Here is a 15,490-nt window from a genome sequence, read left to right on the forward strand (position 1 = left end):
GATATTTATAGAAAAAAAAACTAAACAAATTTAAACTGAGAATGTCTGTAAACAGCTCAAAAAGAGTCAAAATATTTTTAAAATTTTATGGTGTATAGAAAATGAAAATATTAACATTCAGTGAAATTTTTAAATATCTACAGTTATTCGTTTTTTGAATCACAACAAAATCGCTACATGAGAAATCGAGTGAATATCCAATGTTGTAAAAATATAAACTTTAAACTCTCATAAAAATGTAATTTAACTTTCTTGTAGACATTTTTTTTTTTTTTTGATAAAGGTAGATACACTTATTAGGAATCTTGTATTACATTTTAAAATCTTAGATTTAAAAAGAAACTTTTTTGTAAATTTCTAACTCTAAATAATTTGCAAACTCTAAATGCTTATAAAAAAAAATTGTGAGCATGGATTTTTAATATTTTACAAAAATCACTGTAACAATATATTAGGAGCCTTGTATTAAATTGTCAAGCTTTTTTACCAAAGAAATAAAACTGTATTGACAATATTATAGAAAAAAATTAAAAACTGAAATTGTCCGTAAGCAGTTCAAAACAAATCAAAATATTTTGAAAATATTATCGTGTATAGAAAATGCTAATATAAACCAGTGACAATTTCATGTATTTACTGTCATTTATTTTAGAGTTACACCAAAACCAAAATTGATTCTGTCGAAATCCACGGTTTTCATTAATTTTTTTTTTCTCGGTGCTTTTGAAAATTAGATACTGGGAATTTAAATGTTGACCTCCCTAATACACCAACTAGATTCACTTTCCCATCGAACAAGATTCTGAAGTTGAAAATCGAAGCATTATTTCGACTACCTACTTGTCGTGTAAAAACGCAATATAATTATTGTAAAATCAATACATTCATAGCTCGACTCAGAAATCAGAATCTAAATTTTAGACCATTATTTCTTATAACCATTTCTATGCCCTATGGTATTAGCACAGAACAATTATTAATTAGTATTAGGTCTATGACGTAAACCGAATCAGCTGATCGAGTTTCGATTCAATGATAAGAGTTAGCAATCTAGTTTATTATCTTTATCTGTGAATAGCATTCAATGATTATAAATTATAATAAATTATTATTATTATTATCACAGAATTCGGAACTATTTTTGTAGTGTATTTTTGTGCCACTTAAAGTTATCTGTCAATTTTAAGTTATAATAAAAATGTATAGTATTAAACAATATTTATTATGTAATGATTGCATGATGTATCATTAATTGTTTTTAATTCAAATCCAGCATTATCCAGCATTACTGTTTAAACTAAACCAATCTATTTAATAAAATAGACAATTTTATAATTATGTTAACTGAAGCAGAAAATAATGACAATAATAAAAATCTATCTTCAGCAGCTGAAGAAATCAAGTTTACCGAGCGAATGAGAAAAGCCACAAGGAAAGAACATCGAATTAGTGATGCCTTAATTAATGCAAAAATGACCATTGGTAATACATTTAGTTTTAAATTATATTCTTAATTAAAATATATATAGGTGAAATTACATTATGTTTTAATAAGGATTTCTTTTCATTATTTGAGAAATAAAGAAATTTAACGAATTCAAAATTAAAATATTATTTTTAATGCCTGGTCCAATACTAAGTGCCTGGTTAAACTAAGCCTTGATTTTCTAACACAAAGGACAATGTTAATGGATTTAAAAAATACAAACTCTGCTTTGTTTTAATTTTGTTGCCCTTAGGCAAATCACCCACCCAACATTAGTCATTACTTTAAGGTTTCTAATCCTATCAATCATTTGAAAACATTCTAGTTACTAATGAATTACAACTATATGAACGCTTTTGATAGGATCACTATTTAATTGGATGATGTAGCTTGACCAAGTCTTGGTACCAAACACTACAAATACTAAATGGGATAAATAGTAAGAGGTTTTTTTATGATTCTTTAAACAACTATCAGAAATAGTAGACTACTACAACTATTAATGCAACTTGCCATTTTATTCCACACTTCTAAACTTTTAAACATTATTAAGTGCTAAGAAGACATTCAACCCATAGAATATGGTAAATGTTTGTTCAATATAATTGCTGTGCTGTTCATTTTAATATAAGAGTGCTAAGTACCTACCATTAAATTTATAAGTGAGATAATATTAAAAGCTATTGGTTTTAAAGATTCAATTTTATTGTTTGTGAAATATATAAATAGACTAATAACAATTGATTAATCTGAAATTACTTCTATTATTTCAGTTTATAGTGAGAAATGTTTCTAATAATTAATATGAATATTGGCTCTTAGTCTTTACTTATAAGTTATAACTGCCACTAACTCATCTTATATAATATCAAGATTTCATGTACATAAAATAATTTCTAGAAATAAAGACAAAATCTCCTTGAGAAATAATTACAGATGATTATACATTTCAGGAATGACTGATAGCAAAGTATGGGTAGAAGGACTACGAAGATTTTATGTTGTATACCAGTATCTAGAGATTGCTATGAAAAAAGAAGAAAATTATAACTTACATAAATTTGGCCAAATTAATGGATTGTTCCGTACAGAACCATTTGAAAGCAGCTTACGACATTATTTAGGAGAAAAATGGCCTTCCGGAACAACTAAGGCCATGGCTGAATACTCCAACTACTTATTAAGTTTAGAAAATGAAAATCATGTACTGTTGTCACCATTTATATATCATATGTATATGGGCATTTTATCTGGTGGTCAAATATTGATGGCTAAACAAAGGATGGCTTTCTCAGATGGAAAAGGATCTGAAGCATTTTACTTTGATATTAATGTAAGAGAGGCAAAGAATCATTTACGGAATGAAATGAACGCTTTGGCAGAAAAGCTAGATGACGAAACAAAACTTAGATTATTAAAAGAGAGTAAAATGGTATATTTATTAAATAATAAATTAGTAAAAGAAGTCAAAGTTCCTACAGAAATTTTGTTAATCAAGTTAATATTTGTTATTGGCATTTTTATTCTAGTGATCCTACTATGGAAGGTGTCAAAAAAATTTCTTATGGTTTTATTCTAGTCAATAATAAATAACTGATATTTAATTAGCAGATCAAAACTAAATTTTAAATATTTAGTTTGACAAATCAATTTTAATTATATTAAATAATCCAGTTATAGATACTTCTTTATAATTGATTATTATTATTTTTTTGTTATGATTTATTATATTTGGGTAATAAAAAACAGTTAATAATTTATTTCATAGTAATGTATACACTACTATTGAAAATCTATAATATATTTAATTGTATTCAGTTTATTGTATATTGTATTATTTATTATATTTATTTTATTACACAAGCAAAAATTAGACTTTTGAATGATTCCTTACAACAAACCAATTAATTGATGTATTTTCATAATTTACTTAATATTATAGGTAATAACCAATATGTATAGTATAATCGTAACACTATTTCCGATTTCATAATTTTTAGCTTTCAGTTACATCAATATTACCAATTGGCAATTATTATTTTACTTTACACTCTCAGGATAACCTGTGTAAGTAATTTAAGTCCACATTCTAATTGTATTTAAAAATTAACATATTGTACATTTGTACTATTTTACTATATGTATAGATTGTAAATTCATAAAACAGCTAAATAAAAAAAATACACTTTCCAAAAAAAAAAAAAAAATATATTTATTATTCCTTTAATTTGATCCAACATTTTAGTTGATAATTTTATTGTATATGTCCTTTTAATAGAATACTTTATTAGTTATGAAGCAACGAAGGACTAGACTTCAAATGACTTAGTTCAGCAAAACCCATCTTGCAGCAGATCAGAACTCAATTTCCTAATTTGTTTAATCAATTATCAATTATTAACAACTTAATTATACATAGTAAACTGTATGTATGTAATACTTATATAAGACAAACTACGCATTTGTTAACAGTTAAGATCAGTAATTATATAAAGTTATTAAATACTTATCATTATTTAATATAAAATGATGCAGATTAACTTATTAGCTCTATAAAGTTAAATTTAATTGGCTGAATAGAAGAAGGTAACTGGCAGTAGTTATTAATATCTGAAAAAATAAATTTATACATCAAAATATTATGTGATAATATACATATGACATATACATTATATATTTAAATACCATATACAGTATGTTAATTAATTGGAAAGCTAGTAGCTTTAGTTCAAAATATAATGCAGATATTATAGGGCATTTCTTTTTAATGTAATATATTATGACCAATAGTTCCTTTTTACCATGGTAAAAATTTTAAAATAGCCATTTTGTAAAGTTGTTTATTTATAGTATAGAAAAAAAACAGTTTGTAAAATTCGTTGAATTTTGATGAATAAAAGCAATTGCCAAATTATAATATTATACGGTTTTCATGCCATTTCATAAATAACTCATGCTAATCCAATAGGTAATACAGAACAGACTATACTTGATTTAATTGTATGTAAAATTTTATAATTGTTTTTTTTATGCACAAGTCAATTTTTATAGGTCCATGATCTTTGTAACAAAATTAACTTATCACTTTGAATATTTAGCATATTTTTTATTATAACTCTAATTTTGTTACAAAGATCATGGGCCTATAAAATTGATTTGTACATAGCATTCATGACAAACATATTGAAAAATATTATAGAAAAAACATAAATATGTTACATACAATTTCAACAAGTAAATTGTGTTTTTATTACCTAGAATATTACCATTAGTTACCAAAGTGTGAAAACCGTTCAATTTTACAATACATATACTGTCTTTTTGAAAATATAAGTAAAAAAAAACTTAAAAAAACTGCACTTTAAAACCTGAGACATATTTTGTATTGCAGCTACTGACTTTCCAAATAATTAACAAATTTAAAACAGTGTGTTCACAAACTGGAAATGAGGTTATCACTTATCAGATATTAAAGAGCATATTAAAGAACGTATGCATAAGTACACATTTTAACCCCTTTAGGAACTAGCTTACGCAATACAAGTAACTATTTTTTAAATAGCAACCACAATCTTTTTCTATGGTAGACTATATCAACACCAATATTAAAAATTTCCGAAGCATAAAGTCCATGGTAAAAGAGTATGGAACATATAATAAGATATCTAAAAGCAAAATATAATTTTTGATGCACCATTAGGTATGCTACAATGCTCCATTTAGTATTAATGTCCTTTTTATTAAATGATTTACTTGACAAAATTGAAAAAATAGTCTAGGTAGGTACCAATATTGGAAATATCACACTTTAGACTTCGATAGAAATTATTATTATATAATATATTATGTTTCTTATTTTTGTTTGAATAATTAATTCAATTTTTTTTTATATAACAATGACTTACAGGTGATTAAAATTATTGAATTTTTGTTTTTAACATTATATACCGGAATGCCTTTGGACTTCTTTACCACAATTACAACAGATTCAAATACTTTTTATAAAACTATTTTTGCGCCTATGGGGTTTTTTTTATTCTGAATACCGTTTTATTATTTGTAAATTTTAACTTACTCCAATTTCCTTAATTTTTGCAATAAGAGAAAACTAATGATACAAAAATTGTTAAAAAAAAAAAAAATATCTTATCTGAATTTATAGAAAAGGAACTTGTATTATGTATCCATATTATATATTGTGTATTAAAAGTTAAAATATTGACATTTTCTTAAAACTTGGAGGTTGGTACTCTTTATAACCTCCCAAAAACCCCATTTCGTTCTGAGCCCCAAAGTCATCCAGCTGAAATATTTAGGAACTTATATTGTGAACACACTAGATACCATAATCAAAAAACATTTTAGTTTAATTCATTAGACTTACAGATAAGAGTGTTTCTAAATTTATTGGAAACATTTCTAAAGCATCCAAATCAAACTTCAATTTTTGTACTTGGTGATTAAATAAAAGTCTCTAAAGAAAAATTAAAAGAATAATCAATAAAACAAATTCTATAAACTAAAAAAATTCACACTCGCCTGTTGTTTATAATTTTCTCCTGGCAGTAAATTTGTATCCATTTCATTAACCATACTTTTAATAATATTTTCCTGAAAACTATTTAGTCTTACGTAATTATACAATTTGATCAAAATAATTATTTAGAACTAACATTTCGTTTGATCAGTTCACAGCAATAACATAACAATGCAACTCTTTGAAATGTTGCCATACTCTCTAAAAGTTCAATTAATGAAAAACTTGTTATATATGAATACAAGTTTATGGCCAATAAAATTCTTGATTGAATAATTATGGTTAATGTATTAAGCCCATATATTCTATTAACATTAACCATTATATCAAATATCTCCATATGTAACAATCTAGTATCTTCTAAACAATTCGCAAAGTAATCTGGCAAAATAAGTTTTGTATCAATTTTGTTTTCCTGTGGGTAAACAAATAAAAATAATATTCTAATAATGTTTATTTAGGGCTATAACTTATAACACATAAATTATGATTTAATAGTTTATTTCAATAACTTAATAGGAATGTTTAAAACATGATTTAAGGAAAAAATAGACTTCATGTTAAAACAGATTTAAGTATCAATTCTATTAATCATCGTAGTCAGTAGTATATAAAATATTTGAACTGTTGAAGTAAAAACAATATTTACTTATAATTATCGTATTATTAGTATCGCAAATACTGATGGAGCCAGGCTTAGAGTTCAGTTTTTAGAATTGTGGGAAATTGCAGGCTCCTTTATTATTTCTAATAAAAATCATACACTGATAACAAAGTTGAAAAACAATATTCATATAATTGATTTTAATCAACTGGATTAATTCTCAGCATAATTCAATTATATCTTGAGAATAGTTAATTATATATCTTACAATTTAATTCAATGATTAACAAATTATGTGCAACTAACAAATAATTATCTTTGATTAATATCGTTCTACCTTGATCATATGAAAAAAGTTGGATATCCTATGAGTGACCATTTCAAGTGATGATTTCAACAGCAATAAGATCACGTAAAATTGCATTTCAAACATGAAACAGACGAAATCTTGAGCATAAAGCACTAGATTGATGGCAGGCTCTTGGGTTGTCATTGAGTTGACAAAAAACACAACCAACCAAAACAAATGCATACCACTTATAATAAATACAGACGACATTTTTAGACATGTATTTTTGTTGTAGGACAAGACGTCCAAACATTTTACATAACATAACCGTATGCTATGTCTGTTGTAAGCACAAGACAAAAAATACAACATCAAACTGAGAGTTGTCAAAATGGCTTTAATTGTTGTCAATAAGTCTTCAATAAAATTGCTCTGAAAATAAACTTATTTATACACATATAAACGTAAATGAACCGTGAGACAAAAAAAAAAATAATATAATAACTTACTTGTTTCAAACTCCAAAACAATAAAATACAACTAGGGGACAGAGAAAGAAGGCCTAATATAAAAAAGTACTTGAACTCTATTGGAAAATTTAAATGCAATGATCGAGCATGTAGATCACTCAGAGTCAACCATAATAACCGCATTCTTATTACATTTAAAATAATACAACAGCATTGAATAAACAAAGGTGCAACTCTTGAATTCATTTGAATTCTACCGATAAAGGAATAGAAAAATAAGTTTACTTTATACATAGAATTCAATTTTCTTTAAACAATATAAACAATAAATAAAATATACATTTATGTTTCTGTCAATAATGGTTTTATATTATAATAGAATAATAAATTTATACTAAAAGGATGAATAAAAATAAAATGAACTATTCACTTCTATAAAAAAAATCTATTCATCAGAGTTCAAACACACCTTATTTCTAAAATAATTATTAAATAGTATGAAGTATTGGATATGTGATCATAAATAATAAATTACTATTTTTACAATGACGGGAAAATAGGGTATCTTTAATAACCAAGGCTGTTCCAAATACAAAACAAGAAAAATACGTAAAAGTATATGAAAAATATATAAATATGTTTGCATATAATATAGGTATATTTTTTAAAAGATTAAGGATAACTAATTTGTTACAAAACACAAGACAATCCTCTAATAATAGATAATGGTAATACATCAAAACAAATATAATCACATATAATACTTTTACATTAACAGAACAAAATTTAAGATATTTTTTTAAAAAAACTTATGGACTAACTTTCATATTCTGAAATTTTAACTATTCCTGATCAGTATTTTTCAAGTATACCATGATCAAAATGTTAGTTAACACTATAACTTTGTGAGCTGTTGCAAATTGGAAATTCTACTATATAAGATCTCACTTTAAAATTTGTTTTATAAATATTGAATTTTAAATAGTTTATTAAGAACCACTTCAATAGAGATCTGCTCTATTTTATTATTTTAATAGTTTAAATTAGTTAACATTATATAAATAATATAATTTAATAGGCGGCTGCTATGACCACATTTATTGGAATTATGATATATTCTACATACTTAAATTTTAGATTCTGAGTGGAACAATGAATGTATTGATTCTACAATGTGTTTTTATTTATTTTTTACTTTTGTTTTTTTTTTTTGTGTCTGTGTTTACACAATAAGTAGTTGAAATGATGCTTTGATTTTCAGCTTCAATATCTTGTTCAATGGGAATGAATATTATTGGTGCATTGGGGAAGTCAAAATTTCAAATTCCCAGTAATTTTCAAGAGCCGTAAAAAACAAAAGAAAAATTAAGGAAAAACGGAAATTTTTACGCAAAATCTTTGGTTTTTGGTTTAACTTTAAAACAAATGACCATAGATACATGCAATTTTCACTGGTTGTTTATATTTCCATTTTCTATACATGATTTTCAAAATATTTTGACTTGTTTAGGGACATTTTCAGTTTCCAATTTTATTAGTTTTTTTTTCTATGAATGTCAATAAAACTTTATTTGTTGAGTAAAAAAACTTGTAAATTTAATACAAGGCTCCTACTATATTGTTACAATGACATTTGAAAAATATTAAAAATCCTTAGTCACAGTTTTATTTTATTAGCATTTAAAGTTCAAAAATTGACAAAATATGGAAAAAACATGAAAATTAGCAAACTATTTTGAGTTAAGAATTCATAAAAATTTTTCTTTTTAAATCTAAGATTTAAAAATGTGATACAAGATTCCTTATAAGATTATCTACCTTTATCAAAAAAATGTCTATAAGAAAGTCAAATTGAATTTATGGGTGCTGGAAATTCAAATTTTTACAACATTGAATATTCACTAGATTTCTCATGTAACGATTTTATTATTTTGTTGTAATTCAAAAATCGAAGAACTGTAGATACATAAAAATTTCAATGAATGTTTATTTTATAAATTCTTATACTTGATAACATTTTCAAAATATTTTGACTTGTTTTAAGCTGTTTACATACAATTTCATATTTCAATTTTTTTTTTTTTTTTTCTATGAATATCAATCAAGTTTTATCTGTTGGGCCAAAAAGTGTAAAAATTTAATACAATGCTCCTGATATATAGTTACAATGGCAGTAAATATTAAAAATACATAATGACAATTTTTTTTATAAGCATTTAAAGATCGAATTTTGACAAAATTTATCAAATTAAAATTGAATAATTTTGTAGTTAAAAAATTATAACAAGATTCTGCTTAATTAGTTAATCCTGTTACCAAAAAATCTAAAAATTACATATGCACAGTTTATTTTTATAGTCATTTTAAGTTCAAATATGGACAAAATTTCATATTAAATAACCTAGAATAACCTAAAATACTATTTTAGTTATTTTGTTGTGATTGTATAATATTATTTGTGGGTGCTTGAAACTTCTAAAGCATACTATTATATATCTTGTTTTGATGTATAACACGTTATAAGTACCTATTGGATATTGAGACATGATTAATTTGGAATTTATTATAGCTACCTATTATAGGTCAATATTTTTTTTTAATACCTTAGATAAGTATATAATATGTCTTTTACCTAACTGACATACTGTCTCCGCTCAGAATCGTTTCTCTTATACAATGATATTATAACATTGAATTCAAATTTAATACCATCCATTATACAGTAACCCACTTGTAACCTACGTACAGCAGAGCGACATCCACTTGCCCACCTTTTTTTTATTACATCATCAAAATATTAAACGTATCATATACTTCAGCTCATTTGATTTATGAATTAAATATACATTTTGATTTTACATGATTTAAATGATTCCTAAATGTTCTATGAAAATTCATTAAGAGTTGATATATTATGAAACTTCCAATAATCAAACTAAACATTTATTCTCATAAATCAACACAAAATACAATGTTATGTATTAATATTAAATATTAAAACAAATTTATTGAGCTGCATTCAAAGATATTTTAAATTATAGAAAATGAATACAAAATACATTTTTCTAATTTCGAATGTAGAATCTTATACAATCACATACCATCATATGTATAAAATAAATAAATATGCAATGCGAAGTGAAACATGTAAATTAGGTGTAACACAAACAGGTTGAGGAAAACAGATTCAAAATATAAAAATAACAAACCAATTAAAATTTCATAAATCTGATCTTGTCATTTATTCTCACACACCACTAAGAATACAAACTATGAAAAAAAAAGACAATTTTACAAACTAATTCAATTTTATTCTCAATTCTTGAAATAGGAATAAGAAGATATTGACAGACATAATAAAATCAAAAATATAAAAATAGACCAAGAATAAAATGTCTTATTATCTCCAAAAAGTTATTTTTAAACAGTACTGAAGTCTAAAACACAAACACACAGAGTCATTAGCCTATTGGAAAAATATTTTAAGCCTTCAATTTCAGTTACTGCCAAAAAGACAATAATTATGTTACAATAAATATTGAATTAAACTGGTCTACATACATAAAGTATTACACTAGAATATTTATTAAAATTATGTATTGTTTCTGAGTTATAAAAATGGTTACTTACACTTGTAGTTAGAAATATACTACTTCAATAAGATGACCATCAAATCTTGACATATTTTTTAAAGCTAAAAATTCTATAGTTAAGGAAAAATTTAATATTCATTGTTCTTAAAGTAAACAGGCATCAATTATATTATTTATATACAGGATTATTTTATTGTTATTGAACACTCATTATTTTAAGAAGTTTAAATGTTTTTGAATATATAATTTTACAAAGTTTCAAGTTGTTTACAAAACAATGTTTTTATTAAAAAATTATATTTATAAATATTTCTTATCCTTATAATTTTTTAAGGTTTTTACTTTTTTTGAATGATTTTTGACTTAGTTTTAATTTCATATTCCAAGGCAGAATATTTTTCTAAGTATTGGAAACATAAAAATCGAAATTAAACTGAGTAGTTTATGAGTTATAAGTATTTTAAGTTTTGATGAGTGGAATGGTGTAGTACGAGGTTATCCCGCAAAATGTTTGTCCACTAGTCCGCTCATGTAAACTTTAAATACTTACAAGTTATAACTCATAAGCTACTAGCAATAAATTTGATTTTTATGTTTCAAAGTACTTAGATAAATATTCCACTTAGGGATATGAAATTAAAAACCTATGTTATCATACGAAAAAGTAAAAAACTTAGAAAAATTATAAGGATAAAAAATATTTACATAATTTTTTAATAAAAACGTTTTTTTTTTTATTTTTATTTTTTACCTTAAACAAATGTAATTTTGTTATATCTCCTTATTTTACAAATCAGAAATGAATGCTACATATTATTTAATGAAGATTGATATAAATAATATGTAATTCCAATAAGTATTTTCCTTAAATTATTGATATAAACTAGGTTCAGTTCGAGTACGAAAATCAAAGCTTATTTTAAACAATTTGAATCAAACCAAACTAAAAAAAAAGTTAGAAATTCTTTAATTAATCAGACCACCAAAATAGTTTGAATTACAAATAAATATACAAGCTCCAAAAAAAATTTAAACAGGTTAAACGAGAATTATTTTCAGTGTTTATTTTTAAATTTGTATTTTGACTATTGTCTATTTTATCGACAAAAAATACACACCAATTGCAGAGTTGAATAATCATTCTATAATCGGGCCCGTGGTATTTCTCCCACTTTACCACCCAGTTGCCACTGTCAATACACGGGAATGTACGAGAACGTACAAATTTTGGTCGCCGCCCAGAAGTGCTCTTACGACGGCCCGATTATAGTTACATTATTGTTTTTTAAATTTTAATAAAACCTATTACTGTCCGAACATCGATTATTACTTGTGTTATTGAATTATTTATACTTAAAAAACTAAATAACGTAGTACGAGTTTGGTTTGATATAAAATTAAAAGTTTAGTTTGACATAATATGATGAAAAAAATTGGTTTAACATAATATGTTTAAGTTCGACTCGCCTCTGCAAAAATATTTTATTATCCCCTTACAAAAACACTACAGAACTTTATAGAAACTATAAACCAAAAACCAAAATATCTAAATATTTTTAGGGTTGGGCCGATACCTCTTTTTACCGATACCCGATATTCCGATATATGCAACCGATAAAAAACCAATACCCGATATATATTTGAAAACCAACATTTTCAGCATAAACAATGAACCGATATTAAAATATCACCGATACTATCAACCGAAATAATATTATTAAATAATATCATTTTACATTTAACTATTACAATTTATAATCAATGCTATTATGCTGATAGATTTGGTTTTTTTTTTTTTTGGTATTGGTTCAAATATCGGTTTTAAAAAAAAACCGATACCGATAAACCTGATACCACCAATATCGGCCGATATCGAGTATCGGTTTTAGTATCAGCCCATCCCTAAATATTTTGCATCCAGTCTTAAAAAATTAATTTCAAATAAAAAGGATACTTATTGCCCTTTCAGCATCCCATTCAGATGCAAATCGAATAATTCCAAATCCCTTACTTCCAACCTCGGAAAACTTAATGTCTCCACAGTCACGAAAGTAATCTTTTAAGCTTTGCCATGTTGTATTTGATGGTAAATTTTTTACCATAATTGTGTCAGATTTTTTCGGGCCCATACCCATATGCATATCACCTCCACCTACAAATAATAAAATAATTTTAAGATTAATTAATGATGGAATGTTAACAATCAGTTTTTCTTAAGAAAACTGATTTGATTAAGACTTATATTAAAATTTAAAGTATAAATAATTACCCAAACCGGATCTAAAGTCTGCTCCGAAGGCACCACCACCACTGTTTGAATTTCGTACACCGAGTGATAAAGAATCGTAATCACGACCACCTAGTGAGTCTGAAATATATTAACCCGATTATACACATTAATATATTATTATATAGCAATGCTATGTTATACAATACAAAAACGTCCGAGTAGATATTCTAAAATAATTAACTATACCTAACTAAAAACAAAAAAAAATATAAAAACCATACATAATACAATTGTATTATTTTCATTATATACCAACATTACTATTGAAACCTAGGTGTTTTGGTAATGAAAAGCTTACTAAACTCAACAATTTTGATGGCTTTTTCTACTACATACTACAAAAATTATTATGTTTGCGGTAAATAGCCTTTAGATTATTATCAGAGCCAAGTAGCCTTAACCTTGTCAATTATACATTTACCAATACTAATAATGTAAAAGAGCCTTAAATAGTAAGACTTGTATTAAATTACTATACATTTTAAAATATTAATAAAAAAAATATATATATAATTATAATAAATTACTTTGATGTAGTGAAGAACTATTCATCGATCCAGGTCCACTAGTATTCATACCAGATCCAAAAGCAGCTCCTAGGCTTGTTCCAATGCCTAAATCACTAGCACTTAAGTTTCCCAGTCCATTAACTCCACCAACTTAATAAAACCAAAGTATATTTGAGATCTATAAATTAAAATTTTTTTAAATCACTTACGAGAACGTCTATTTTGGGTCTCAATGCCCAATCTATCAGCACTTAATCCACTTAATACAGCCAAAGCAGATGTATTAACAGGCGTAGTTAATGACTGAGATTGATTAGATGAAGTATTATTTGAAGGTAGATTTCCTATAAAAATAAACAAATATTTGATTAAATTATAAAAATTAGTTTGATGTTTGCCAAAATGATACTTTAAACCGAATAATAAAAGATTTTTAATGTTGTCCAATCACACATTTTCTTTAAACTTTTTTCATTTGTCTAATAATAAATATTTTTAAATTGCTACACATTAACTAATTATTAGAAGGGTAACATTAATAAAAATGAAATTCCAAATATATATTTTAATTTATGTATAAATTCAAGATTGAAAAAAAACTTGTTAGGTCTTAATGTTATGGAACTTTCTTTCCCAAAAACAAAATAAGTAGAACTTTTCCCATCATAATTGTTTTATTAATTTTAACTAGAAATATACCATCTATGCTTAAGGGCAAAAAAGTATATAGGACAAGGAACATTGAAAAAAAGTAATACATAAATGTTAAATAAAAAGTGATGAATTGATTTTGATTTTTAGTGAAAATATAAAAATTTTATAAATTATCTTAAGCTACTGCATATTTAAAATATATACAACTTAACTATCTGTCCCCCTAAAAAAAATTAATGTTTTGTTCACTTACATTTGGGTAATGTTCACATTTTCATTAATATAAGTTATAACTATTATATTAATTTTAAAACTATTATTATTTATACAACCCACTACCACCAAATTATTAAATTAGAAGAAAAATTTAATTTATTCTCTAGGAATATTTCTTTACAACAATTAATAATTTCTTACAATTTAAATTTTGATATAACATACTTTCAACATCGTGCAATGGTGCTCCGCCTGCACCTAAACCCATTCCTATTGATTTCAACCCTTCAGGAAGTCTTGCTAATGGGTCTTTATCTGTACGATCAAGACGTATAGACATTGGACGTTCAAATAAAAATTGATTGTTGAACATAGCTATTGGTAATTGTTAAGAAATATTGAAACATAAATACTCAATCAATTTAGAAAGTTTAAACATAAAGATTATCAAAGGATACAAATAGCTTGAACAGCTTCTACTGGGTGATTATATTCAACTACTCCATATCCTTTACTTTTTCCTTCTTTATCTGAAAATATTTCAACTTCTAATACTCGTCCAGCAAGTTTAAATACCTCTTTCAATTTTTTTTCATCAACTTTGTAGTCGAGCTAAAAAAAAATTACAACATCAAATTAAAAACTAAAAATATTATGAAGAATTTTTTAAGTTACATTAGCAACAAAAATGCGATTGATAAGTGGCCCACGGATATGTAGTGATTCTAGAAATTGAGGTGAGAGTCCATATGTATTGTCCCATTGGAAATCATCTGATACTGGCATTCTACTAGCACTCCTGATACTGGTTGGTATATTCCCACCACCACCGCCGCCGCCAA

General features: G+C 25.2%; 2 protein-coding genes across 6 annotated transcripts; one reads left to right on the forward strand and one right to left on the reverse strand.

Annotated features, from left to right (window-relative positions):
• Positions 1-1,146: 1,146 nt before the first annotated feature.
• LOC100162545 (heme oxygenase-like) lies at positions 1,147-3,356 on the forward strand. Its single transcript, NM_001162675.2, is given in 2 exon segments — positions 1,147-1,482; positions 2,440-3,356. Coding segments are annotated over 2 exon segments (771 nt in total). The 5' UTR covers positions 1,147-1,337; the 3' UTR covers positions 3,066-3,356.
• Positions 3,357-3,678: 322 nt separating this feature from the next.
• On the reverse strand, positions 3,679-15,484 carry LOC100160520 (myelin expression factor 2). 5 transcript variants are annotated; one of them, XM_029488364.1, is made up of 9 exons: positions 15,324-15,484; positions 15,107-15,260; positions 14,874-15,023; positions 13,988-14,122; positions 13,797-13,928; positions 13,249-13,347; positions 12,934-13,131; positions 11,017-11,080; positions 6,026-6,104 (listed from the first exon to the last, which is right to left on the reverse strand). In XM_029488364.1, exons 1-8 carry the CDS (start codon positions 15,432-15,434, stop codon positions 11,025-11,027), a joined length of 1,035 nt encoding a protein of 344 aa, XP_029344224.1. In that variant the 5' UTR covers positions 15,435-15,484; the 3' UTR covers positions 6,026-6,104; positions 11,017-11,024. The 5 variants fall into 5 exon arrangements, 4 of the variants coding, with proteins under 4 accessions (XP_016662809.1, XP_029344224.1, XP_029344223.1 ...); XM_029488363.1 differs by lacking the exon at positions 6,026-6,104 and adding an exon at positions 6,304-6,438; XM_029488362.1 differs by lacking the exon at positions 6,026-6,104 and having other exon boundaries at positions 10,599-11,080.
• Positions 15,485-15,490: the final 6 nt, after the last annotated feature.

Source organism: Acyrthosiphon pisum, chromosome A1, assembly GCF_005508785.2.
Source record: "Acyrthosiphon pisum isolate AL4f chromosome A1, pea_aphid_22Mar2018_4r6ur, whole genome shotgun sequence".
Classification (NCBI taxonomy): domain Eukaryota; kingdom Metazoa; phylum Arthropoda; class Insecta; order Hemiptera; family Aphididae; genus Acyrthosiphon; species Acyrthosiphon pisum.